This window comes from Lepidochelys kempii, chromosome 26, assembly GCF_965140285.1.
Source record: "Lepidochelys kempii isolate rLepKem1 chromosome 26, rLepKem1.hap1, whole genome shotgun sequence".
NCBI classification, from domain to species: Eukaryota; Metazoa; Chordata; order Testudines; family Cheloniidae; genus Lepidochelys; species Lepidochelys kempii.
Genome location: NC_136405.1, coordinates 11293058 through 11318834, shown reverse-complemented (window position 1 = coordinate 11318834; position 25777 = coordinate 11293058). Strand labels below are relative to the sequence as shown.

The 25777-nt window shown below is 40.4% G+C and overlaps 1 protein-coding gene and 1 pseudogene across 4 annotated transcripts in view; both read right to left on the bottom strand.

The window, feature by feature from the left end:
* Positions 1-4289: 4289 nt before the first annotated feature.
* Positions 4290-4375, bottom strand: LOC140903727 (U5 spliceosomal RNA; annotated as a pseudogene).
* Positions 4376-15426: 11051 nt separating this feature from the next.
* GMCL1 (germ cell-less 1, spermatogenesis associated) overlaps positions 15427-25777 on the bottom strand; it is a 32217-nt gene continuing 21866 nt past the window's right edge. For all 4 annotated transcript variants that reach the window (XM_073325216.2, XM_073325219.2, XM_073325218.2 and 1 more), the window contains 4 exons: positions 20614-20689; positions 18903-19048; positions 17885-17972; positions 15427-16918 (listed from right to left, as the gene is read on the bottom strand). In XM_073325216.2, coding sequence (XP_073181317.1) covers positions 16790-16918; positions 17885-17972; positions 18903-19048; positions 20614-20689 — 439 coding nt within the window. In that variant the 3' untranslated portion in view covers positions 15427-16789. The remainder of the gene's footprint in view (positions 16919-17884; positions 17973-18902; positions 19049-20613; positions 20690-25777) is intronic.

Sequence of the window (25777 nt, the reverse complement as noted above, 5' to 3'; positions counted from 1 at the left end):
TTTCTTTTTACTATAAAGAAACTTCCGTTTCTAAACCAAAGGCCATTTTGAACCCAAATCAGAACGTTTCCTTTCAAAAGCGTCAAAATGCGATGTTTCCATGGCTTCTAACAATTTTCCAAAATGGAAAATTCATCAGCGTCCACCCTTTCCCAAGAAAAGTATCCCTTTTGACGAATTGGCTTTTTTTTTTTGATCGAAAACATTGAAAAATTCTCAGCTAGCACACCCTGACCACACCCCGTCCTGCTATTCCCAGTCACGCCCTGCAGCCAGGGACCGGGACAGGGAAAGTTGCACGGCTCTCTACCTGCCCCTACTGGGGGGACTATTCTGCATAGAGAATGTGAGCTCTCTTTTTCAGCCCCTTTATACTACAACAGCAGTGTCGAGGGGCCATTTCATGACACAGGGTATGTCTATATTGGCGCTGCGGTTGGAAATGAGTGTTGCTCGAGCCAGCACACTAAAAATAACAGCATGGATGCTGCAGCTCGGGCTCTCAAGCCCCCCTGACCTCCTCCGCTTGAGAGCCCGTGTTTCCGCCCGAGCAGCAACAGCCACACTGCTATTTTCAGAACGCTACGCAAGCAGGGCTTCAGTTGTGTCTGTCCGCCCACATAGCCAGACTCGCTCCAAGTGGCAGTGTAGACCTACCCACGTGGTCTGGCTCGTTGAGTGCTGTATTCTGTATCATCGCTGTGGTCCGGGTTGGTCCCTCCCCATGGGGGAACCCACCAGAAAGGGCCTGAGGGAAGGAGAATGGTGCAAGAGTGTCCCTTAAATGGTTCTGTGGGACCTCTGCCCCGTGGAATGAGCTGCTGTTCTGATCACAAACTTGATGGACGCTGGGGGGAAAACAGCCTCCCATGGTGGCTCTGGAAACCCAGGGACTCCCTCTACGCTACCTGGCATCCTGGGCTTTGACCAGGAAGTTGACCCTCCAATGGACAGGGACAGAGGGAAAAGGTACGTTTCAGAATAGATGGGAACCAAAAATCTGCCCTTACCAAGCAGGGTGTTCTCCTTTCTGCTGTGCTCCCAGGTGTGTTATTGTAGGGTTGCTCAGGAATGTTGGGCTGCTGGCGCTGACCTTTTAAGAAAAGAAAAAAAAATAAGTAAGCATTTGAAAAGGTGGGAGAGGAGGGGATGTTACCGAAAGCTTGGCTGGAAGGATGTGTTGTGGGGAAGATACCTAGCCCTACCTTTGGGACTCTTCTTACACTGAGGCTTGGACTGGTCTCTGGTCTGCTCCAGAGTCTAGGTTTCTCAAAGATGGTAAATATAGCCAGATTTGCTCCCCCACACTCAAGTGACACCAAGATCAGTTCAGGTACAGCTCACAATTGGTGCCCTCTCATTGCGATTTGGGAGAGTTGCACACCCCCTTTGCACAAGTGTGAATGACTAGCCCAGGCACAAAGCAGAGGGGAACGGGAACCAGCGGGCATCAATCTCCACCGCCCTGAAGCTAGTGCATTTGTTTACACCAGTGCCAAATGGGTGAAGTGCCACCTGATGAGTATGGTAGCATCTTCCCCCGCAACTTTGCAGTGGCATAAGTGATCACACAAGGTGAAGTGCAAGAAAGAACCAGGCTGAAATGGATCTGTGCAGAGGAACAGTGGATCGACCCATTGTCCCTGGTATATTTGCCTAGCTAGCTCTCATCACAGCGCCTTGCATCTTATTACCTAAGATGCACTTCGTATTTTATGTTGCCATTTAATAGAATCTATTCCCAATTGTTTTTGGTTTTTACTTTCTTGCTCACCAAAAGCCTTGTTTACCCCAAAGCCTGAATCCTCAGATGGGGAGGTTTCAATTGAGCATCTGCAAGTAGGGTAATAAAAAGTGGTTAATTTCCTGTGTCTACAGGAATGTCTCTTGCACTGTTTCTCTTTATTTTACCATCGGCTGGGTAATTTTCCAGTTACAGGCAATGCAGAAAATGTGCCATGTGTACGTTCCTAGAAACAGTTAAGTGCAGGTTTGGTGTAGCATTTAACACCTCAGTAAGGTGGCGGGGGGCTATATTGATTTGTTTGTGCTGAAAACAAGGGAGGAACAAATTGTTAAGGAGGGGCTACCTGGCTCAGCAGCTAGGTAAGGGGACTCTAGAATCCTTCACATCTAGGTTGATGGCTCAAATTCAGTCTTGGGAAGTAGTGAGCAAAAATTCAACTTGATGAATTCTCACGGAAGATTTAGGATGGGTTCTCTGGAACAGGCCTTCTTCTCTGGTTATTCCAAAGTTCTGAAAATGACACCGCCTGGATTCTACATCTGGCCCTAGAGTAATTTAGAAGTCATTCCTCTTCTGCTTCATGCTTTTTGAGACCAGTCCTAGGAACAGGACTTAGGGATTATGGGACTCCAAAGACTTCTTATAAAATAGCAATGAAGATATTGACTTCTTAACACCTGCAGTTTTATGCATAGAATCAATGGTGATTCTTTCACTCAACTAGATAGAACTAGCAGCAGAGCAAGCAATACAATGATATTTTTCTATAAACTTTTCCTCATCTTACGTTAACTAATCTTATAAAAGCAGAACAGGTAGGTAACAGGGAATGAGGAAGCAGGGAATTGACTGACATGGCCTCACACAGAGCCCTTGAAGGAGTTTAATTTGCATAAATACTAAATCCACTAATGAATCCTCCCCTCCTGTTTTCAAAGGAGAATTCACTCCATGTTCATAATGGGGCAGAGCTGCTTTTTGCTTATCATGGAGTCTTTCCACTGAAGTCAATTGCAAGTGGACATCTATTAGTTCTCCGCAAAGGTTTCCTGCCATGATAACGCATGCTGTTTGTATGCCTCATCTCTTTAAACATTTATGATGGAGCCAAAGACCCTTGCTGCTTTCAATCCTTTGCCGCATCTAGGAGATTAAGTATCGGAGGGGTAGCCGTGTTAGTCTGTATCCACAAAAAAAACGAGGAGTCCGGTGGCACCTTAAAGACTAACAGATTTATTTGGGCATAAGCTTTTGTGGGTAAAAAACCCACTTCTTCATATGCATGGAGTGAAAATTACAGAAACAGGCATACATATATATTGGCACATGAAGAGAGCTCTTCATAAATAAATCTGTTATTTGTTATCCATTTATTTTAAGGTGTCACCAGACTCCTCGTTATCTAGGAGGTTAGTGCATTAAGAAGTGTTGTTCCAGCATCCTGGGAAAGGTGTGAATTAATGTCACATAAGTTTTCAGGCAACCTTTTAGCAATTTATAAACTACAAGTTGCTAAAGGTTTGTTTTAAAATCTTACCTCACAACGGAGAAGGGATAATCATCATGCATTTATGCCTCATCTTCACAAAGATTTTGGCTAACTCACATTAAGAACATATCTTTTTCCTTAAGAGGACAAAGACTGGGAGGGTTGTCAATGCTGTGTAGATATGCATATAATGCAGACGTGATCAGGCCAACTTTTCCCTCCTAAGGTCATCCTTCCTCATCAGATTTGAGGCATAGCTGTAGGGCTGCAGAGGGAAAAGTTGCCAGACTTGCCTGTCCGTACCCACCCCATGGATAAACAGAAGACTTGAGTCTTGGGAACTGTAACACCTTTTGACAACCCCCCATAGAATAAAAGCCAAGTAGAAGACTCCACAAGTCTGGGAGATCTACCAAAATCCCTGATGTCTGCAGCAAGGGAGAATTTGGAAGAAACCATCTCTAAACAGCACTGTAAGCTATGGAATTTTCCCTAGACCATTAAATTTTATTGGTGTTATATTTCCCCTCTACACTGATTTTATCTTGTTACATTTCAAAACAAAACAAACAAAAATCACTAGTGTCTTGGAAAGTATATAAACCCTTTGGCTTCAGATTCAACCTCTAACTAAGGGGGCGTTGGAGGTCTTTGCAGGCACGTTCTCCCTTAAATGCCTTCTGTAAGGTTTCTTCTTCTTTTGTAGGATATATTAACAGTGACAGTTACCAAGCTATCCCAGGCAGTCAGAGACATGATCCAGTCTGGCAATTGCTGTATTTCTATATTCCTTGTTTACTGAGGACCAGGTATGGTCCTTGAAACCTCTCTTGCAAATACGAATGGCCTGGAAGCTCTGAAATAGCCACTGTACATTGTTAAACAAATTTGACCAGTATTAAACTGATATTTTTGACCTCAGCAGGAGAAAGTAAGGATAACTGAATCAGGAAAAGATGGAGGAGTTTATCCCTCTGTTCTTGATGTCAGTAGTTAGAGAAGCTTAAAATTACAGAGGTAGCTGTAGGGTTTTTTGATTCTCCTAAGGGCCCCAGCTGGAAACTCATAAATGTTCCTCTCCACAGAAATCCTTAGTAAAAGGCAAAAGATTTATGCAATCTGAAGAAAAACCAGAGACTGAAAACCGTTCAAGCTTGTAATCTGCTCCCCCAGCATGACGAGAACAAACAGTACCTCTCCCAGCAAGACGTCCTACCAACTGAATTCAGTTTATCCACTGAAATCCAGCAAAAGCAGAGAGAGAGAGAGACCAGGGAATAGCTCAAACATGTCAACTGCTGTCATTTGAAAATGCACCATTAATGGAAAGCTTGGGGAGTTGGTTTTAAAGTAACTAAGCCCTTGTATAGTGGTGTATAGTCATCCCCCATCCAAACAATTTTTAAAAGTGTACTTTAACTTGTCCCTCTCTCTTTCAATTTTCTGTTGGTGGAATCCAAATCAAACTTGCCTGACTTGCACAATAAGGTTCCCCCTTAATTCATAGTGCTGCATGCTCCTTTTGGGCTGTGAAAATCAGCCTGTGTTCTTTCCATCTCCAGCATCATCGCCAGTAACAAAGAGCCTGCAATTAGAACGTAGCTGCTATTTTTTGTAGTTATTTTAATAGGCGGCAGGTTTAAAACAAACATAAGGAAGCTCTTCACAAAATGCACAGCCAACCTGTGGAACTCATTGCCAGGGGATGATGTGAAGGCCAAAAGTATCACTGGGTTCAAAAAGGAATTAGCTATATTAACAGAGGATAGGTCCCACGGCTTATTTTTTGAAAAAATCTTTTGTGGGAGGCAAAGTGAGCTAGTGGGAAGAGCAGTGAACTGGGACTAAGGAAACATGGGTTCTATTCCTAGCTTGGTCATTAGCCAAGATGGTCATAGACGCAACCCCATGCTCTGAGTCTCCTGGATGACAGGGGATGGATCACTCACTAATTGCCCTGTTCTATTCATTCCCTCTGAAGCATCTGACACCAGCCACGAGAATACTGGGCTAGATGGACTATTAGTCTGACCCAGTGTGGCTGTTCTTATGTTCCCCCAAGCCAGAATGCAATCCAGCTCTCTCTTCAGTAGCTGCATTGGCTCGGCTCCGCTAGCATAATGTATTGATCCTCGCCAAAGGTTGCCGTGGTTTGAACCTAGGACTTTCACTCTGACACGGCATTTTTCAGCAAATTTACTATTTGACCGAAAAATCCCATCCAGTTTTACTTGCAAAGTAAACCTTGAATGTGTGATAGCAAAAGGAAAGAATGCTGTCTGTAGAATGAGTTTTAATACAGAATAGCTGTTCAGCAATGAGGCAAAGAGTGAAGAAGTCAGGGTTAAATTAAGAATTCAGCTGGGCCAACATTTTCAGACCCCACTTTTTTTCTGCCAAAAAAGGCAGATGTGTGTTGACAGAAACATTTTGTGAATTTGTGTAAAATTCACCTAATTGTTTCAGTTGAAAACAAAAACAAAAAAATCCCAAACACCAAAATATTTTGTTCTGATGTTTTCGAAACAAAATGTTTTGATTCAAAATAACTTTTTATTTTGAATTTCACTGTAATTTTATTTTTTTAAAGGTAAAAGACCTTCAAAAACAAAACAAAATATTTCAGTTTGGTCAAACAAAACATTTCGTCCCGCATATACACCTCTACCCCAATATAACGCTGTCCTTGGGAGCCCAAAAATCTTACCGCGTTATAGGAGAAACTGTAAAATCGAACTTGCTTTGATCCACCCGAGTGAGCAGCCCCGCCCGCCCCCCAGAGTGCTGCTTTACCACGTTATATCCGAATTCGTGTTATATCGGGTCGCGTTATATCGGGGTAGAGGTGTATATATATTTTTTTAACTTTTACTTTTTCAGTTAAACACAAACTTTTCATTTCAGGTCACCTGGAAAGGATTGATTGTTTCGTCTTTTTTTTTTCTTTTTTTTCCTTTTTTTTTTTTGTGGGGGTTGGGGCAGAGACCTAAAAATCAGTTTTTTGCATCGTTCTAGTTAAAAACCATTATTCAATCAGTCTCATTAAGCAGGTGTGATGACTGCCATCTTGACTAGTACAGTCGAGATTGAACTGCAGACCTGCAGAGCTTAAAGCATAAGTATGTCTACACGCTATGTATGATTTCAACTCTGGAGGTCTGCAGTAGCTATGCCACTGTAGTGCTGATGCTTCCTACATCAATGGAAGGGGTTTTTCCATCCATGTAGGTAATCCACCTCTCCGAGAGATGACAGCTAGGTCAACAGAAGAATTATTCTGTCGCTCTAGCTGCACCTACAGCGGGGTTAGATCAATTTAACTGCGTCGCAGAGGATGTGAAATTTTTCATAGCCTTGAGCAATGTAGCTAGGTCAATCTAATTTTTAGGTGCACACAGGGCCAAAGTCTCGACAGTTTGAGCTAAAGAGCCAAGATTCCCCAGCTGGGGGAGGGGGGCTGTGACAGACTCATTTTCTCTGCAGATCTGGCACAGACAGGGTCACTGTCACATGCTCCCACCAACCAGTAGGTTCCAGATTTTATTATGCATCCGCTTTTCAGAGCATGAAGTTTCCTGGTTTGGTTTAAGCTTCAGTTCAAGTTCAAATCTTTTATTACATGCAAACCATCTAATTTACCCGTAACAAGCAACTCCATATCTTTGACTGAATCTTTTGCAATTGCAAGGCATGCATTGCACCTAATATACATCTCAGTACAATACTCAGTCATGCCTACCATTGGCTATCAGCAAATTAACTCCACATTATGCCTGGTTACTGTGTATGGAGTGAAAGGCACAATACCTGTGACTGATCTCAGTTGTTGACTCTTGGCAAGTCACTTATCTTGCTGTGTCTCTAGCGCTCCCCACTCACAGGGGTGTTGTGAGGATAAATACATTCAAGACTGTGAAGTGCAGAGATACTGTGTGTTGAGGGCAAGATAAGTACCTTTGATAGGTACCTAAACTCACTGAGGTTCACTGTGGCATTCCGTTCCTAGCTACAGAATCATTTTTGCTGAAAGCTTCAGTGATGGACTTTTTTCGTAGCGTTTCCTCAACCTATTTCCACAACTGTCGATACTTATCTCTTCAGATTTTTCTTTAACCAGCTTTCTATTTAAAAAAGTAAAAGGGGCAGTGTCTGTCTGAAGTTTTGAGCCGATTTTACATCAAGATAGTTTGGGAGTTAAGGAACAAGGAAACCCCATGCTGTTCTCTTACCAATATGATCAGACACCACCGCCCATCTGTGCTTCAAGTTAAAACCTGAAGACGAGCTCTGTGGAAGCTCAAAAGCTTGTCTCTCTCACTAACTGAGGTTGATCCAATAAAAGATATTATCTCACCCACCTCCTCTCTCAAGTTAAAATGGTCAGTCCTGGAACAAAGCACCAACCACTAGTAATAAAATTAGCTTAATTTTATCTTTTAAAGGAGGACTGTCTTGTTTGGAAAATCTTGCAAGTACATTTGACTGCAAAGGTAACCATATTACAACTACTCAGCATTTATATTAGGTAGATCGCAAGTAATGATATATAGCATTAGCCCATCCACATATAGCCAATGCAGTCAATTATTATATAGCATTTTCCATGTATAAATCTCAAAGCACTTTACAAGTGAGCAATCCTCATTCCCATTTTATTAATGGAGAAACTGAGACACAGTGAGGTGAAGCGTCTTGACCAAGGTCATGCAGTTCAGTGGCAGTACTGGGAGGAGAATCCAAGTCCAGAGCCCTCTCCACTGGCTACACTGCTTCTCCCTTTACAGAGCTTTTCACAAAGATATGTAGTTCTCTCTATATTTTACAGATGGGGAAACTGCGGCACATGGCGCTTAAGAAACCTGTGAGTCAGTGGCAGACTCATGAATAGAGCTTAAATCTCTAGGGTTTATCTAGGCATTATCCATTTATACCCTTTGTCAAAGTTTGAGAATTTGAAAGGGGTTTTTTAAAATTTATTTACTCATGTTTTATTACTAAATATAGTTGAGACTAGCAACATACAGCAGACAGCTGGGAGCTGGAACTCCTGGGTTTTAATCCAGCTTCCAAGAACAAATTGCTTTGCAGCCTTGGGCAACTCACTGTATTTTTCTGCCTCTATATCCCATCTGCAAAACTGGGATATTCACCTATGGTACGTCACAGGGGTGTCTTGAAGATGACTTTATATTTGCAAAGTAGTTTGAAGATTAAAAGACTCTTTACATATTACTGTATCACAGGGAGAAGGGGGGAAATTGCTGGGAATTAAGTTTTTGCCAAGAAAACCAGTTACTTAATTGAAAATTTAAAAATATCTCAAAGCTGCAGTTCGCTTAAGGTTTTAAAAAACGTTTTGCTCCATAACTTATAACTTGGTACTTGCTGCAATGCAGATCTATTATCTTTCTTGTCTTACAATGTGATTTTTCTTCTAGTGCCCTTGAGTTAAGTTCCTTCCTTCACAAACATGTTCAACACATTCAACTGATCTTCTAAGATTATAAAGATCTTTAATTCTCTCAGATCTTTTTTACTCATGCCCTTTGGCTGTCAGTCATTATTTATCAGTATACTGGAACCTTTATTGATAATGATCATCCCTGGGTGAATTCCTTTTAAGAAGGCTGAGGCAAACCTTTCCTCAGAAGTAGAGGAGGTCACGAAAATCTTCTGTTTTCTTTGAATCAGCGAGATTTCCTAGAAAAAAACTCCACATCGGTAGGTCTGATTCTAGTTTCCATTAAGCTGACAGTCTTTTCAAAGTACACCACATATTACTGCAATGCTTACATTCTTATATGCAAAGCTTTTTATTTACTGAAATAAAAATCTTTAAATAGGAAACTAATTGCCAAATCTGATCCAAAAGCAGTGTGAGCCTGTCAATTTAACACGCGTTGGATCAATTTGGCACAGATTTTAAAGCCAGAAGGGACCATTATGAACATCTAGTCTGACCTCCTGCAAAGCATGGGCCATAGAATTTAACCAAGTTGTTCCTGCATTAACTTCTGGTTCAGCGACAAAAAAAGACATCCAGTCTTGATTTAAAGACTCCAAGTGGCTGAGAATCTACCACATCCCTAGATAAGTTGTTCCAACTATTAATTACCCTCACTGCTCATAATTAGCATCTCCTCTTTAGTCTGAATTTGTCTAGCTATGCTTCCAGCTACTGGATCTCATTATGCCTTTTCTGCTAAATTAAATCACAAGTCTGATCACAAGTCTTCTTCCCATACAGGTAATTATAAACCAGGAGCTCAACTTGTTGGTATACCGCTCACTACCATCCAATTAATGTTTGTATTATTAACACAGCAAACCTTTCACCGCTAATTATGGTAACCATGAACCTTCCAGTTCAATACTAGACACAGAAGGGTCAAGCTTTAATACTTGCATCAAGTGGTTCTTATGCAAGACCTATCAGTACTTTATAAATATCACTGAAAGTTGCGCTCTCAATATACGTCAACAAGCAAATTTCAGAATAATCAGCTTTAACCGTTACCTGTAAAGTATTATTTCACATCGTACATCAATACACTTGTTGCGAGAATCACTGTGATGCTGTGCGGAATGACTGGTGCAGCAGAAGGCGCAGCCTACAACTAATTTTACAAAGGTGGTCATCTTCTTGGCTCTCCTCCAAGAGCCATCTGAGTGGGAGGTAGGGATCACATTTTTCAGTGAAGTTTAGTAAAAAAAATGCTCATATCGCGCTTATTTTGGAATGACCAAACTAGCCTGGCTCAGGGAAGCTGGTTAAAGGGTTTTTTTGTGCTGGTTTTTAAGAATCCGTTGTTCACCAAAATTCTGACCAGCTCTAGTCTTTGCTGTTTACAAACTCCTACTTCAAATGATCATTTCCCTGAAAACACCAGCTGACTACCGTGTGAAATAACATTAGCTCCCAGACGACATTGTTATGCTACAATTGCAACTGTAAGAGCTTAACTGGATGGAAAAGCCTTTTGGAAAGTGACTCTCTCAATAGCTACATTGATAGGGAGAACCCCACAGTCTGAGGAAGCAACACGCAGTTTTGGTAATTGCCTGACACGATAAAGGAAATAATGGAAGAACAGTGAAATCAATTGGCACACAAGCTTCTCACGCAGAACACAGAGACTAGTGTGAAACAAATCTACGCATCATCGGAAGATCTTCAGTGATCTGCAACTCAAAAAAAGGGTCCCACAGAAAGTGGAAACTCGGTCAAATTACAAAGGATGAATATACACAAACACCACAAGCATGTGGTGAAAAAATTAGAAAGGCCAAGGCACAAAACCAGAGTAAATTAGCTAGAGACATAAAGGGTAACAAGAAAACATTCTACAAATACAGTAGAAGCAAGGGGAAGACCAAGGACAGGGTAGGCCCATTACTCAATGAGATGGGGGAAACAGTAATAGAAAATGTGGAAATGGCAGAAGTGCTAAATGACTTTTTTGTTTCACTTTTCACCAAAAAGTTCAGTAGCAATTGGACATCTAACTTAACGAATGCCAGTGAAAATGAAATAGGATCAGAGGCTAACATAGGGAAAGAAAAAATTAAAAATTACTTAGACAAGTTAGATGTTTTCAAGTCACCAGGGCCTGATGAAATGCATCCTAGAATACTCAGGGAGCTCACTGAGGAGATATCTGAGCCATTAGCGATTATCTTTGAAAAGTCATGGAAGACGGGTGAGATTCCAGAGGACTGGAAAGGGCAAATATAGTGTCCATCTATAAAAAGGGAAATAAGGACAGTCCAGTCATCTTAACTTCAGTACCTGGAAAGATAATGGAGCAAATAAAAGTACATAAAAGGTTGTTACAAGGAGGAAGAAGAAAAATTGTTCTCTTTCACCTCTGAGGATAGGACATTAGAAGCAAGGGGCTTAAATTGCAGCAAGGGAAGTTTAGGTTGGACATTAGCAAAAATTTCCTGTCAGGGTGATTAAGCACTGGAATAAATTGCCTAGGGAGGCTGTGGAATCTCTGGTTTCAGAGTAGCAGCCGTGTTAGTCTGTATCCGCAAAAAGAAAAGGAGGACTTGTGGCACCTTAGAGACTAACAAATCTATTTGAGCATCAGCTTTTGTGAGCTACAGCTCACTTCATCGGATGCCACAAGTAATCCTTTTCTTTTTGTGGAATCTCTATCACTGGAGATTTTTAAGAGCAGTTTAGACAAACGCCTGCCAGGTGTGGTCTAGATCATACTTAGTCCTGCCATGAGTGCAGGGGGGCTGGACTAGACCACCTCTCACGGTCCCTTCCAGTCCTATGATTCTATAATCAGTGTGTAACTTAAGCAATTACATTCGGCATCCATGGAATCTGTCTCGCTCAATACTGAAAACCTCACCCCCTATGATGATTTAACATTTATATTGCAGAATAGCACCTAGAAGTGGAGATGCTGTTGTGCTAGGCACTATACAAGTGTACAGCAAACAACCATTCCTGCCCCCACAGTCGAAAACACGGTGCCCTCAGTAACGCTTCAACGTGCCTAGAGGAGTTTAGTGCCCGCTGTGGCAAGGCATCTCCTCTGCCTCTGCAGACTTAGCACTTCCCCCTCTGGTGGTGGCCTGAGGTAAATCAGCCCCACTCCGGACTGCTTTGTCTTCCCCTCCTCTGTGTTTACTTATCCATATTTTCAAGGTAGGCCTGGGGCAGGCCCGAGGGTTGCTCCTCCACCAACCAAAAGAAACAAATCTACAAACACAAAACCGGGGGGGGGGATACCTTTCCCTGCCCCCTCGCTGAGGGGACGTCGTCCTGTTGTTGGCCCCGGGTGTCCCCTAAGCAGGCACTCAGTTCCAGTTGTTTCCCGTGTGGAGCGAAGAGCAGCCTCTCACCCGGGAGAAGCCTGGCAGCCGCTTGTCTCTCTCCTTCAATTCCCCCCCCCCCCACATACACACACAAAAGGAGTTTTAAAAGGTCTCGGGCAGCCCTTAACTGGACTCAGGTGTCCCTAATTGATCTGAGGTAACCCCTTCTCAGCTTGTAGGAAAAAATACCTTTATCACTCTAGGGCTAACATACCTGCCTTCCTACTTTTGACCCTTTGACCCTCACACCTGCACTTGTGTTTTCTTCTGTCATCCCCCATATTTATGAGTCCGGGGGGGGCAGTAGCTCCTCCCCTCAGGCTACTCCGCCCACTTCCCAGAACCCAACAGGGCCACTCTCTTACCGCCGTCCAGCCTGACTCTGTCATGCCTTTAAGCATTGACCATTCAGAACATCAGTATTTGAGAAATACTTTAAACGGACAGGGTCAGGAATTGAGACTAAAAGGCTGTCCATCAACTAAGGGCCAGACTGTGCTCCCCTTCCCCACATAAAGTAATACCTCACAGTACACTTAGTCCCCTTTGTTTCACATAGACAGGCGCTATGCAACAAGTACACAAGCGCCCTAAGGGTTCTTATGCTCTCAAGTTTTGTGTCCTTTTGTTAAATATTCCTGATTCGATATTCAGGAATATTTTCCACCACAGATATTTATTACTGTAACTAATGAGAACATTAATTGCTTCGTAACTTGTAAAGCTAGAGATGTTGAACTAGCTGTACCACTAAAAAAATCTGCTTTTCATTTACAGGAATATATTTATGTATTAAGATTAATAGTGTCAGATTTTCCTTTTTTCAATGGGGGAATAGTTACCTACCGCCACAATAAACACTGAGTTTTTAAAATATATTTTATTGCCTTTCATAAAAGACTTGAAGTTTCATTTCTTGGAGGTTACATTTAACTGAATTAGGCTCACTCCTGCAAACAAGTAATTATCTGGTAATACTCAGCATTTACCTACAAAGTGCTTCACAAATATTAATCCTCAGCATCCCTACAGAAGATATTCTCTGTTTTCATTAGACTTCAGCTCCTGACAGCCTTCTACCTAGCATTGAAGGATAACACTCCATTTTAGTACAAAACAAAAAATGAATCCACGCCTTGGGTGAGAGTCACTTTCTTTGCATGTTAGACTTTGTAGGTAGTGGACATTAATAAAAAGTCAAAGCCCAAGACATTAGCTAATCAGAAAGAATAATTCACCTTAAAAGTGTAATATTTAGCTAGGACTGGAAGATGCTGCCAAGTACTTTGGGTACTGCATTTGAATACCAAAATTAGTTGTAATTAGGTCTATGGAATGTCAGATTCATAGAAGCAACGTTTATAGGATTATTGCTAAAGGTCTGACTTTGAAATTTAAATCCATGGTGCAGATCACTTTTGTATTTTATGAAGCTTTTTCTTATTACAATCCCACTGAATTCTTGGTTAAATGAGAGAAAAGAGATTAATAATAGGAAATTTTTCCCAATTTGAGCAAGAACAAAGAGAAACTCTGAGTTGAAAGACAATATATTTAAAACTGGTAAGAAATGTAGGGTATACAGGGAATATCTTCAGTAATATCACTGCAGCATGGCATTATACAATCATAATTTAGTAAGGTTCATAAAAAGATTAGGTGTCTGCATAACAACTACGTTATACCAGCGGCATAGCACCACCAATCCTCAGGCTTCAGGAAAAGGATTGCTGTTGCTTCTTGCATACAAGCATCCCTCCTTACTTTCTTGTTCTGTTTTGCAATGTTGGCCTTACACTAATTTTCATCACATTCAGTAAAATGTAGGCTATTCGAAATAACTACCTGTGACTGGAATTCAAGCTTCAGTTCTTAGTTTTCTCTTTTCTTCTTACAGTTCCCTCATTTTGTCAAGTTTTCACAACAAGAATACTTAAAAAAAAAATTAGGGCAGTATGTAACGTGATTTCTTTCACTTTTATGTTTGGACTCAAATTTATTTTCTTTTCCCTACTTGCAGCGGTAATATTCAAAGTATATGTTGCTGTGCCCTCTTATAAATGAGCGCTAATTCCCAAACATTAAAATAGAGATAATAGGTTTTGGCACTTCATGTCTTCTCCTTCCCTTCCCAAGAGTTTCTTACAGGAATTTCTTCAATTATTGCTAATAGAAGCTAAACCTTTACTATGCTTTTACTATAAAAGCAATTATAAGTAAAAGCATTTAATGTTCAGAAGATTCATCTTATTCTTTACCTCCTCCTGCTATTTATTAGTTTCAGGAAGTAACCACAAGGTATTAGACATTTTCCAGATATCATTAAGTGGTTAATTCATGTTCCCTTTTTCAGACTACACACAATTTCTTTGAACACACAGTTCCAATAAATACAGCTAATTTCTCTCTCTCAAGAAGGCATGTAAGAAAAAATGATGGATGTAAAAATTATTGTAGCTGCTGTGGTTTGAAAGGCCCACAGAGGCTCAAGAACAAAATCAAAGTACAACATAAACAGTTGGACCATAAATCAATGTTGGAAAGGTTTCAGAGTAGCAGCCGTGTTAGTCTGTATCTGCAAAAAGAACAGATAGAATGGAACATATAGTGAGAAGATATATACATGTGAGGATACTTAACATGGGGAAAGAGATTCAATTTGTGGCTGGGTCATAACATGGGGAAATAGATTCAATTTGTGTAAAGTATCCTCACACCTTGTCAACTGTCTGAAATGGGCCATCTTGATCATCACTACAAGAGCTTTTTTTTTTCTCCTGCTGATAATAGCTGATCTTAATGAATTAGCCTCTTCGAGTTGGTATGGCAACTTCCACCTTTTCATGTTCTCTGTATGTATATATATCTTCTTACTATATGCTCCATTCTATGCATCTGATGAAGTGGGCTGTAGCCCACGAAAGCTTATGCTCAAATAAATGTGTTAGTCTCTAAGGTGCCACAATGTTGGAAAGGACACCTATCAATCAGGCCTAGATTTTCAAACAAAGAAGTCTTTTAAAGTCAGACACAAATAAGTGATGCGATTCCCCCACCCCAAGATACTGAACATTCCCACTTCCCACAGAAATTAATGGGAGTTGAGGGTTCTCAACTATTTGAAAAATCTAGCCACTTATTTAGGTGCCTAAACAGGAATTAGGTTCCCAACTAAGCACCAAGCTTGACTTTTTTTCTTCAGGCTCCAGCAGGATAAAGTCCTGACTGATTTCCTCTCTGGTATTGTCCAAAAATACTTTTGACATTGTCATATAGCTAATATCCAACATTTTCAGGGTGACTCAGAATATATTTCTGGCAGAAAAGAAAGATTAACGAGCACTGCACTATTAAATCCACTTTTAACAATTTATTCACAAGTTGTCACTGTTGTTGTCATTTTGCTAAACTTGTATTTGTATCCTTGTTACCGTGTACAAAGGTTCAATCCTTTTCTGACAATATTAACATTAAAAAAATAGGGTTCCTAAGGAGGCAAAGTTTCTTGCTTTGCCTCCATAAATCTGTAAGTAGGAATTCAAGGTATCAATAGACAAACATAAAAAACAAACCAATACGTACAAAACTAACAGTGTGCATCTTGTCCTTGATTTGGATCAGTTAAACACCAACTTGGAAATGAATCCCTTGCTCTCAGCTCCTATTCTGGATCCTGTGACCTGGCTTAACCGATGTGAAGTTTGTGTTAGCATGTATAACTCAAAAGGCACTCAAAGGTCACAAGTTCCTGAGCTTAAGTGGGATACAGATTCCCAATGAAAAGTTAAAACAAGATGTTACAGAAAGCCAAAAAGTTAAAAAAAACCCTGATATTTGGTATACACAAATATGTTAGGAGTCAACTGAACCCTTGCTGAAAACTGTGGTTATGTCAACAGAAAGACTCATAAGGGGTGGACAATACACCTTTGTAGACTTCTCGGTACATCCAAAAAATGCATTTCCGAATGAACTTGTCCAAAAATTTCAGACTTGTCTTTCTTACTGTTACTAAAAAATGAGGAACAGAAGATAAAAAATATTTTCCACAAAGTTTAAAAAAATGGCCTAAGACCAAGAAAAACAAATATACATATGACATGTGGAAGGCTTAAAAACTAAAATGGGTCAGAAAAACTGTACAACAGTTAAATAACTATAAGGAAAATAAAAGAAAAACGTAGTCCTGATATAAGGGCCACTGGAGTCAGTGGAATTTGGAGCTTGCTATTTACAGTTCTGTTACAAAAAGAGCGCAACCCAGTGGTTAGCAATGGAAAGGCTTTTTTTACCCAAATCTAACAAGTAATCTGGAATTTTACAAAGAGGTTAGTAACATTTCATTCACACAGATTCACTTTTATCAGTTAGGCTCAGATTTTGCCCCACCGCCCCCCAACAACAACAACAAAAAAACAGAAACAAACAAATCTGTAACAGATTTCATACAAACTTGGAATGGCTGTTCTCTGCTAATGTAGAACAGAAAATACACGTGAAAAAATGTATGGTATAACTAGTTTTAGCCTATGTGGTTTCAGATCTTTTTTTCAGATATGCATAGGAATATACTGAGGATAAAAAAGTAGCTGTATATATTTATCTGCTACAGTATAAGGCCTTTGTTTATTTCTCATAGCTCTGTGTGTAAGCAGGGCATTAACTTAAAGCAGGCATACAGTTATAAAAGTGCTATTGTGTTCCACTAAACAGGTCTCTCAGTTTTCTGGGCTATCTAGCAGCCCGTCACTCTCAGTTCTCTTCTCTGGTGATGTATATAGGAAGTTACAGCAGATATACAGAGGGAAGATCAGAAGTCTGCTGTCCAAGTTCATTACTACTTGTTCCTGTAAAGCAAATATGAAGGAACATTTTTAAAGAAGTTTAGAACAATAATTCATACTGCTGAACAAAAATAAAGCGTGGTACATAATTTAGAAGTGCTAGAACAGATTTGAGTGAAACAGCAAACGACTGGAGATTCCATTTAATTGTATGTTACCACCAAAAAGAAGATGAAAACATCACAGAACTTAAAACATTTTATAAATTCATAGCACTGGGTATGAAGAAAAAAAAAAACCAATAATGAATCCAAGGTTATATAATTCATTCCCTCTCCTTCACTACACATGACTAGCCACCCGAAAATGAATAGTTTTATCATACCTCAACTTTGCCAAAACATTCTCTCCCCTGCCAAGCCTCTCCCTATCTCACTCTCTCAATCCCCTTAAATCAGCGACAAGGATCAGTCAGCGCAGGCGGTGGCCAAACCATCAGAGAGTCTCCCCAGGCAATCGCCTACCATTTAGAGGTTTCAGCAGACTGGATAAAACACAAGATCTGCATAGATTTTAATATTTAATATTAAGCTACTTGCTACTAAAATTGGAAAAACTGCGCCAATTGTATCTACAAATTTTGTTAACAGTCTAATGTTATTTTTGGCTAGCTATGAAAAGGTTCCCTCTCACTAGCTTGTTAAATCAAACCTGGTTAATTTCTCAAGTGTTAGAATTCTGGTTAACTATCATTCTTAAAGACATTAAGATAAATGGTGTGTATCTTCAGCAGCACCCTGAGAATTTCATTACAGCCACGAACGAAATCCAACTAAATATTCTGATTTAGTTCTCCCATTTAAACTAGAAATATTAACTTCCATTATGTGTGGCAGAAGCATTTTAAAATTTCATGTCTGCAACTACAAAATGTAATTGAATTATTTTTTAAAGGTCACTGATGATTTTCTCAATATTCTTGATGATTTAGACTATTACTAGATTTTAAAAAAAGACACACAAACATACCTGATCTTTCTCAAGGGTCAGGATCTGATATCCTGTGGTTCTACTGCAAATAAGTTTTCCATTGTTATCAAAAGAGGCTAGACGTAGCCTAGGGGTATAATGAAAGTTAAATTACTTGATTAAGCCTCCTGTAACTTTTTTTTTCTGAGGCTAAAGGAAGAAGTCAGCTTCATAGAATCATAGAATATCAGGGTTGGAAGGGACCCCAGAAGGTCATCTAGTCCAACCCCCTGCTCGAAGCAGGACCAATTCCCAGTTAAATCATCCCAGCCAGGGCTTTGTCAAGCCTGACCTTAAAAACCTCTAAGGAAGGAGATTCTACCACCTCCCTAGGTAACGCATTCCAGTGTTTCACCACCCTCTTAGTGAAAAAGTTTTTCCTAATATCCAATCTAAACCTCCCACACTGCAACTTGAGACCATTACTCCTCGTTCTGTCATCTGCTACCATTGAGAACAGTCTCGAGCCATCCTCTTTGGAACCCCCTTTCAGGTAGTTGAAAGCAGCTATCAAATCCCCCCTCATTCTTCTCTTCTGCAGGCTAAACAATCCCAGCTCCCCCAGCCTCTCCTCATAACTCATGTGTTCCAGTCCCCTAATCATTTTTGTTGCCCTTCGCTGGACTCTCTCCAATTTATCCACATCCTTCTTGAAGTGTGGGGCCCAAAACTGGACACAGTACTCCAGATGAGGCCTCACCAATGTCGAATAGAGGGGAACGATCACGTCCCTCGATCTGCTCGCTATGCCCCTACTTATACATCCCAAAATGCCATTGGCCTTCTTGGCAACAAGGGCACACTGCTGACTCATATCCAGCTTCTCGTCCACTGTCACCCCTAGGTCCTTTTCCGCAGAAGCTTCTCACAGGGAGACAGGAGCACACACATTGTCATAAAGCATATTTTGTGCCAATGAAGTTGTCATCTGTTAATGAACCAATTCCAGTACGAAATCAGTTGAAATACTGACTTTAAACATATTTTTCAGTGAAATGAATGGTTAGCCATTTTTCACCTGAACGCAATGTTTCTCCGTGGTTGCAGACTGACTGATCCACTGCATGGCTGATTCAGTGTGTTTCTTTTGAAAATGATGTAGCGATTTGTATACGTGACAAGCAGATCAAAGCCAAAGTTGAATCCAGTCCATCGCCAGCAGTACTAAAGAACAGAGAAAACATGTAAGACCTATTTTATTTCAATGGGCTATACGAGTAAAAATATAGCACATTTCACTCTGAAGGATCCCAAAGCACTTCATAGCCTTACATACAAAGGCCCAAAATCTGCATCTGATCCACATATCCCAATATTTGCATGAAGTCCTACTGAAACAGTGAACTCTGCATGGGCGCAAGTGTCCGCTCAGACAGATGTGATTGAAGAATCAGGGATTACTTCACCTGCCACTGAAATGCAGCCACTTCTGGGGTGCGACACACCTATCTTACCTCACATAACAAACTTACAGACCAGTTTCTGTACACCTCATAGGAGCACTGCCAACTGGAAACAGAAGAGGTGTTTAGATAGGATAGTTACGCAATTGCCTACATTGGAATTTGGTTAGGCCACAAGCTTTAGCAGCCACCTAACCCTTACATAGAGCCATGGAATTATACACAATCAGGTTTCAATTTAAAACCATCTGTCCGTAAAAGATTTTATAATGCACCAATTGCCAGAGGATCTCTAGGCAACGTAACTCCAGAGCCCTCTGGACCATGGGTTAAATATATGCATGAAGTGATTACTTCAAACAACAGATCCTTCGGTTAAATGATTTTAGCGTGCAGTTGGGAAACACGTCCTTCACCTTTCTAATGCTCTTCCATAAGGCCTGCTATATAAGGATATAAACACGATATTCCTGTATTAAGAACTAATCTTTAGATGTTTACTACCAAATTGTGATGTAATCTTGAGCATTAATGAGTTCTATTGCAGAAGGTGACCAAAATTGGCACTGTGGGGTTCCACGTTTAATGTCAGTGATTTGCATAATATGCTCAGTTTATGGAAGTAAATATATCTTTGTCCAATTGCCAGCCCTGAAAAGTCAATCTGCAACCTGAGAGGCAAGCAAAGTTATTTCCTTGTCACGCCCCGTCACCAATGAAGTTTTCTAAAGCCAAATTAGGCCAGACACCTAGTCAACTGTATTATCTTCAAACGATCCTCTCAGGCGCACCTGGACAGCCTCAATCTCTTCAAAAGCTTTGCTCAGGTGTAAATAATCAGAATTAAACAAACAATTCTGTATAGGAAGAAATTACATACATCTTTGCAGGTGCGTTGCTTCTCCAGAACAGTGTCACTTTTCAGAGCAGAACTAATATTTTACAGATGATGTTATGCACACTATATTTAAAATTGTATTTTAAAAAAATTAATGATTTCTATTATTTTGCAAAAGTCATAATTAAGCATCTCAGGAGTTTCAAACAACAACTTCATTTCCCCCCCCTCTAAAAACGCTACACATTCAGACTTTGTTTTATAGTACTATCATGATGACTTTAGTAGTATTTTGCTAGAAACTAGAAAAGCTGACAAGCATTTAAAGAAGAAGGAGCTTTGTTTATTTGTGAAAATATCATTTCCATTAAAATCTTCCTTTTTGGTGCAGTTTCTGAAAAAAGCCACTGAAGACAAAGTTTCTGAAAATATGTAACACTTTCGAGATAGCTTAGTTTTGTACAAATTAAGATATAGTTTATACATACATCACCATCCTTTGCAAGCTTCCTACCACACCTCATGCTGTTTCCTTCAAGTTCTTCTTTATTAATTTCTTGAGGCCTATGAATGTATGAAGTACACCATTTTGAGAATGATTTGACAATTTATTGTTCACTTGTAAGAAAAAGATCACAGCAGCAGCAAGAAAATGCTCCGTGGAATTTTAGCATAAGTCAGCTCCTAAATCAGAAAACAAGTCAGATTCTTATTGTATTTTTATCGGATATGCTTTTACTAAATATAAGCCTTCCAGTTCAGTTTTTTGTCTGGCTCTGGCTTCTAGCTCAGTTTTGCTTCTGAATTGAGCCAATACATGTCAGTGAGACAAAACCTGACTGAAAACCACCCAATTTAAAAAAATAACAGTTTCTTGCATTTCTCCAGCCAAATGAAAAATAAGACATTGAAAGCTTCTGCCTCAAATATTGAATGTTTTTAGTAACATACATAGATTCATAAAACAAGGTAAGTGCCCTGAGGGCACATTCAGATCAAGGAACCCTGTTACAATTCAGCTGAAATTTATAGCATTGATGGGAGTCTAACCATGTTGCTGCCTAACGGGGCTAAATGACATGATCTATTCACACGACTTTTTACCTGTACTGTAAGGAGGACAAGTGGGACAAATGGGATGCAAATGGGTTCTCTGATTTTGTTATTTTTGTAATGTAGACACACTCTGACAGTATTTACCTGCAATTCAGAAGGACTACATACAGACAGATCATCTACCAGAATAATAATTGGACCCTCCAAACTAACAGGTCGTATAAATTACTGTTGCCATCTGACTATGGGACTTCGCAGAAAAGCAGTGTAATCAAGAGCACCTAAGCATGCTAAATTACTCTTAAAAATTCAAAAGCAGTCTGAAACAGCAATCAAAATAGTAACAGGCCACTTACTGCATTTCTTGCCATTATAAACACACGCTTGTAGCTACAGCACTGAAAATATCAACTAAGTAATCTGTGGCCTTTTTCTAGATTTTATAAAGAACACTAGTCATAGAAGATTAAATACTTTATAAAGAGATTGTTAATTGGGACAATTAAGTGGGATATAAACATAATAAAAGTCTACAAAACTGGCCATAGAATTGGCCCTCGAGCTCCTGCAGGGGACCGGGGTCTGGGACCTGCCCCACTCCACAGAGCTCCCAGAAGCAGCGACATGTGCCCCCTCCAGTTCCTACACACAGGGGCAGCCAGGGGGCTCCGCACGCTGCCCCCACCCCAAGCGCTGCCCCTGCAGCTCCCATTGGCTGGGAACCGCAGCCAATGGGAGCTGCAGGGGCGGCGCCAGTGGACAGGGCAGCATGCAGAGCTGCCTGGCCGCATCTCCGCTGCTTGAGCTAAGTGCCACCTGAAGCCTGCACCCCTGACCCCCTCCTATGTTCCAACCCCCCGCCCCAGCCTTCATCCCCCTCCCGCCCTCCAAACCCCTCAGTCCCTGACCGGAGTACCCTCCTGTACCCTGAATTCTTCATTTCTGGCCCCACCCCAGAGCCTGCACACCCAGCTAGGGCCCTCACCCGCTCCTCAACTCCCAACTTTGTGAGCAGTCATGGGCCGCCATACAATTTCCACACCCAGATGTGGCCCTCAGGCCAAAAAGTTTGCCCACCCCTGTGATAGTCGGTCAAATATGTTACCAATTACTGGCAATGAAGACGTGCACTGTGGATACAGAATTTCATTCTTTCTGGCAGAATAGTGGTTAGTTTTCAAAATCATTAACAAATTAAGTTTCTAGTTATACATTAAGCTCTTTTTACTAGTCCCTCCAAGTAGCTACAAAAATTCAAAAAGCTTAACCATTCAACAGTTTAAACTAACCACTTAGACAGCATTACTCCTTATTTACTCCTTCACATAACTGAAGGACCAGGGGTCACCCAGTGAAATTAATAGGCAGCAGGTTTAAAACAAACAAAAGGAAGCACTTCTTCACACTACCTGTGGAACTCATTGCCAGGGGATGTTGTGAAGGCCAAAACAATAACTGGATTCAAAAAAAGAATTAGATAAGTTCCTGGAGGATAGCTCCACTGACTATTAGGCAAGATCACTGGGGATGCAACCCCATGCTCTGGGAGTCCCTAGCCTTTGACTGGCAGAATCTGGGAGTGGACAACAGGGGATGGATCATTCAGTAACTGCCCTGTTCATTCCCTCTGAAACTCCTGCAATTGGCCACTGTCAGAAGACAGTATACCAGGCAAGAAGGATCACTAGTCTGACCCAGTATGGCTGTTCTTATGTACCAAAAAGTATAACAGAATTTAATTCTGAATATTTACCCAGATAAAAAACTAAAGTGGAAAATTAAAGTAGACTAATCTGCAGCTTCTGTCATTTCCCTTGAACTACTGTAGGCACAAAGATCTATTTCAGCACACAAAACTACATTAATGCTAACATAAAAAGTAAGCCTACTTCAGGTTTACTGTAGGTAAGACATGTTTTGATGACTGGATCCAGTACTATGTGATAACAGCTCAAACGTTTCAAGAAGAGTGAAGAAAGTTCACACCCCTTTAGTTGCAAACTACTTTACTGAAGTGGGAAGGGTTGTTACTTCTGGCCTCTCAAGTATAGCAAAATGTTGAATTATGCAGCACTGCTCTAACATCCCACAAGGGCAGTAATGTGTATGAAGAGTAAAATACACTTTTAATACAAAATCATTTTCATTTCTGTAGTCTCAAAATAGCATGTGCCCCATTAATACATGCACCAGATGGGATATGAAAATAAAACTACATCACTTCATGAAGCTCTGTAGGTGACAAACAGTTTTCACATATTGTTCAATTACTGGGTTTGTGGTTTTGGTTAACTATTCAGGAAATGTCAAATACTATAGTGTCTTATAGCTGCACCTATCAAAGAAAGAAAGAGACAGAGAGAAAGTTGAGCTGGGAGCAGGGCAACTGGCCTGGATGAAATATGGGGAAATTTCTGATCATCAAGTTATTCTTTTACTCACCCATTTGCCTTCTAACTTCCAGATACCTTCCTTCCTACATAGCAATACCTGGCATCTCTTTTCTTATTTGAAATGTTAATTAAGGACCCCAGCTGCCTCTGTCCTGGGTCCCAGGTGGATGTGTTCTGCTGACAAGCAGTGGAGCCTCTCGAGTTGCAAATCAAAATCTGGTTCTCTCTGGGATTTGTAATGTCACAGACCAAATCCCGAAATGAGGAAGTACTAAAACATAGCACCGAGGGCAGTATCTCCCTCCTACACAATCCCAGAGCAGAAAGGGATAGGAAGAAGAGATTAGCTAGTTTTACTAAAACCTGGACAAAACGCTGTTCAATAAAATTAGCTAGAGAATCACTGAAAAATCCCTGAGACATCTGATTTCCTTATACAAACCTACACAATTTTCACTGATAAAGCGAAGAAATTATATTTGCCAAATCACTCTCCAGCTCTACCCAACATTAAACAAATACAATATAAGAAAGCTATCAACAGAATAAATGAAGCAGAAAAAACTAAAATCTACATTTGTTCTGAGACGTCTGGATTCATAGACAGTAGTACTAAAGGCTTGTTGAACACAATTTTTTCTGTTACATTAAACTGCTTAATTGTTTCAAAATGTTAAGCTAACAGCTTCTCTTTTCACTTTAGTTTTGGATGTGATCAAGAAAGGTATCAAAAAGCCTTTGTTTAGCAGTACATATCAGATAGACATTAATATTAATAAAGTAAATTCTTCAACAGCAACAGCAGCACTGAAATACCCTTAAGTGAGATTAGCTTTATCTGCCTCGTTTTCACTGTCTAATATTTGACTTCATACTAAGCTCTGGCTCTGCTCCTCCTCTTTCTTGATGTCTCAAGCCTAATAACACAGCTGTAACACTCACTGTGCAATGTTTTACTAAATGCCAGATACACTACAACTCTGGCATTTTCTACCTGGAAAAATGTTCAGTTCTCGTAATACACTTTATTTAATGTAAGATTAAAGAGTAGTAAAAAAACCTCATAACTGCATACTTCATTTGCCCTTCTAAGATAATGCTGTTGCCATGAAGAGGCATCTGACAAGCAAGTTTAAAAAAACAACAACAACAAGCAGCATTCCCTAGCCTAGCTAGTACATGCACATATTTTCTAAAATGACAGATGCTGGGTTGGCAGAACTGATGCAAGAAAACCGAAGTAAAAAGGGAGACAAACGGCAGGCCACAAAACTAAGAGTGTTAGTTACCTTTATAAATAAGGTTTCAGAGTAACAGCCGTGTTAGTCTGTATTCGCAAAAAGAAAAGGAGGACTTGTGGCACCTTAGAGGCTAACCAATTTATTTGAGCATGAGCTTTCGTGAGCTACAGCTCACTTCAGCAGATGCATCTGATGAAGTGAGCTGTAGCTCACGAAAGCTTATGCTCAAATAAATTGGTTAGTCTCTAAGGTGCCACAAGTACTCCTTTCCTTTATAAATAAGAACAGTTTTAGAAAGCCCTCTAATACTGAAGAGGCTACAAAGCAACATTATCCTCTCCCTTCTCCCCCTGTTTTGCCTCAGTTATCATATCTATAAAGAAATGAAATGACCTGTTCAAGGTCAGACAGCAAGTCAGTGAATAAAAGGAATAAAACACAGTTCTCCTGGCCTCCAGCCCTATAACTCCACACCCTAGACCTCAGTGAACATTACCATATAATATGCTCAGATACTGAAATGACTGTTCCAATGGCAGTTATAACATTATAAGGGACAGCGCATTAACACTTTTTAGCTTCTAATGATCAGTGTTTTGCTAAACAAGCAATTTTATATCTGTTATTCTGATAAACGTACTCCATATCAAAGAACTCTCCCACTCTGAACTACAGGGAAAAGTAAAGTAATTACCATTTTGTTAGATGGTTAGCCAGAACAGGGACACTTCGATCACTCAGATTACATCCTGGATTAACCAATTTATTTTTGAGGTGGAAGGGCCATCAACTCCATGTAACTGAAAGCACCTGAATAAAATGTATTATCCCTGGGGAGCCAACATAAAACTGGGTCTGTAATGCCAATGGGGACAGGGAAACGAAGTCCAGCATTGCAAACAGCACTATAATATGGCTAGGAAAGCGACTGCACAGGAAAAGGCTAGGGACACAGTTCAAAA